General features: G+C 42.1%; 1 protein-coding gene across 1 annotated transcript; it reads left to right on the plus strand.

Moving 5' to 3' along the window:
- Positions 1-1968: 1968 nt before the first annotated feature.
- Positions 1969-2409, plus strand: LOC112638774 (cellular nucleic acid-binding protein homolog). Its single transcript, XM_025410988.1, has one exon. It carries the CDS (start codon positions 1969-1971, stop codon positions 2407-2409), a length of 441 nt encoding a protein of 146 aa, XP_025266773.1.
- Positions 2410-2761: the final 352 nt, after the last annotated feature.

Below are 2761 nucleotides of genomic sequence, written 5' to 3' on the forward strand. Positions count from 1 at the left end.
CGCGATTCCGCCTATGGGCACCCCCACCTAATCTCACTCCATCCTCGGCGCACGCAAGCGTGGGGGATCCTCGAGCGGTATATAAGCCGGCTCGTGCGACATACCTATTCCTCTCCAGTTTCCGACCTGATCCGAACCTCTGAGAATAACCGGTGTCTCGAATCCTAACCGTTCTCACCGACGGAGACGGGTGTGACCTCTCCGCCGCCTGGGTTTGCCCGGCACTCGGCTTCCGCGCACCACCGTACGGTGAACTCCGCGATCGCGACGCGCTCGCTGACCGAACCCGCGACCGACCGCCTAAGTTAAGCTACCTGTAGTCGTCCGTAGGCTAAGTTAGTAATATAAGTACTTGCGCACCGTCGTAGAATAAGCTCTCGCTATTAAGTTCTCGTACGATAAGTTCTCGTAGGATAACCTGTGATAAGTAATTGCCCAATAAAGACTGATTTCTAATAAAAGAGGACTCGCAAGCTTGACTCTCCTACCTACTCCCGAATCTTGGAACCGGCGAGCCAGTCCGTGGCGATCGGGATAGGCCGTAACGTTACACGCTACTTCGTAATAGCGCATAGCAGTGCACGTAAGATGTCTGCTTGTCACGGCGCTGACTCGAGTTCGAATCTCACTGCTGTCGTTTTTTTTTATTTTTATTTTATAAAATAATAAAATAACAAATAATATGTATTGAATTTGGGAACAGAAAAGGCAAAAAATTAATAAAATAATGACAATTATTGCATAAAAATATACCTGTATTGCTTATCCATGTATTGCATCTTGTATCCTTCTGCATTGGAAATCGGAATTTCCGTTTTCCATGCGAAAATCTCCCATTCTTACACTCTTTGTACACGCACTTATCATAATAACTATCTACAGGGCACTGACTCGACATGATTGTTTATTATGCAAAACAAAAAAATACAAAAAAATAAAATTGACACTTGCCCTTAAGGCATCTGTTCTCGGGATACAAGTGTTACGCCCTTCCTTCGGCCCATCCTTCCTCGGGCCTGGACGTAACATACGTAAATTTTGAGGGCTCGTCCGGGATAGATATGTGCGATTCGGGGGGAAGGAAACGGGGATGAGTGACGGGACTCGAGGTAAAGCCGATAAAAAGGAAGTAAAAAAATTTTATAAACTCGCTTTGGAAGAGAAAAAATCTAAACCTAAAATTGAAATTACATCATCTACTCCTGGTTTACCTTATACATCTACTCCAAAAAGAATTGTAGGGTCTATACCAAGACATTTTGATCTTTCTTTAGAGAACACAGACACAAGCATAAACAATACTATTCTAATAGCCCGAGCCAAACTCTGACAATTCTAGTGATATAACTTGCCAAGAATATTTTACACTTACTAATCTACTTTTATTTATAAAGCAGAAAAAGATTTTGATAGGTCCGAAACCATGACTCACCAAAACTCATTTGCTACCTTAAAATACGCGGTTGAAACCGTTCCTTTTTTCGATGGTAAAAACATTCCGCTCAGTTATTTTATTGAAGGATGTGAGGAAGCTAAATCCATGTTACCTAAAGAAGCTGAAGCACAATTTACCAAAGTTATAAGAACCCGAATAGTCGGCGAAGCCCGACGAACCATCCAAGATCAAGATTTTGACACAGTATCTAATTTAACTTCATATCTAAAACAAATTTACGGACCTTCTAAAAACATATATATACTACAAGGAGAATTAGGACGCGTCTATCAAAAAAATGAAGAAGATGTAGTCACATATGCAAATAGAGTAAAATTATTAGGAAAACAGATTTTAGAAGCATACCGCAGTACTAGTCGTTCTTTACCTGACCAAAATATAAAAGCATCATTAGAAGGAGACATGTGCAAATGTTTTATACGAGGACTCAAACCCGAAATAGAACAGAGAATCGCGAGAGACTTAGATGTGCATGGAACCGTCGCTGACGTCTTAAGGATAGAAAGAGAGCAATGACAGATTTACGACAGGGACAAGACACTAACTCAGATCAATACAAGCCGCGAATGCGAGAAACTTGTCAGAGCTGTTATAAAGAAGGACACGTGGCTAGTAACTGCAGGAAGCTCACACAATCATCCTCTTTAGGTCAAATTCCAGGAGCCTTAGGAACCGAAATTCTGGTTTGTCAGATTTGTAAGAAACGCGGACATAGTGCAGATAAATGTCGCTTGCGCGATCCTCAATATCGCCAACCAGTAAATGTAATCCAGCAACGAATTATAACTTGTCAATTATGTTCTAAAAACGGACACGACGCGAAACTATGTCGTCAAAATAACAACAATAATAAAGCCAACAAGACCTCTGTAATTTGTCAATGGTGCAATAAACCTGGTCATCCCGCTAATAATTGTTGGAAGAAACAAAACGAACCGCAATTCAACAAATAAATCTACCGTTACTTGTCAAATTTGCAATAAAATCGGACACGTCGCTAAGGATTGCCGCACTAGAACGGATTCAACACCTATAACCAACTCTTTTTGTCGATATTGTAAGGAAGAAGGGCACCTTCTTGAAAACTGTCAATTACGGATCGCGAGTAATAATCGTCGGAAAGAGAAAGACCAGGGAAACTACAATGGGCCCTCGACGTTGGGTGTGCGACAGGGGCCCGAGCTTCACACCCGTCCACTCAGCAGGATGCCAAATAAATCAACGAAACCCAGATGTACGACCTGTAACAGTGACCTCGCTAAAGACAGTCGCGTGCCTACTGTTCAGGTCCAGCTCACCAAAACA

This window comes from Camponotus floridanus, unplaced genomic scaffold (assembly GCF_003227725.1).
Source record: "Camponotus floridanus strain SB8 unplaced genomic scaffold, Cflo_v7.5 scaffold365, whole genome shotgun sequence".
Lineage (NCBI taxonomy): Eukaryota > Metazoa > Arthropoda > Insecta > Hymenoptera > Formicidae > Camponotus > Camponotus floridanus.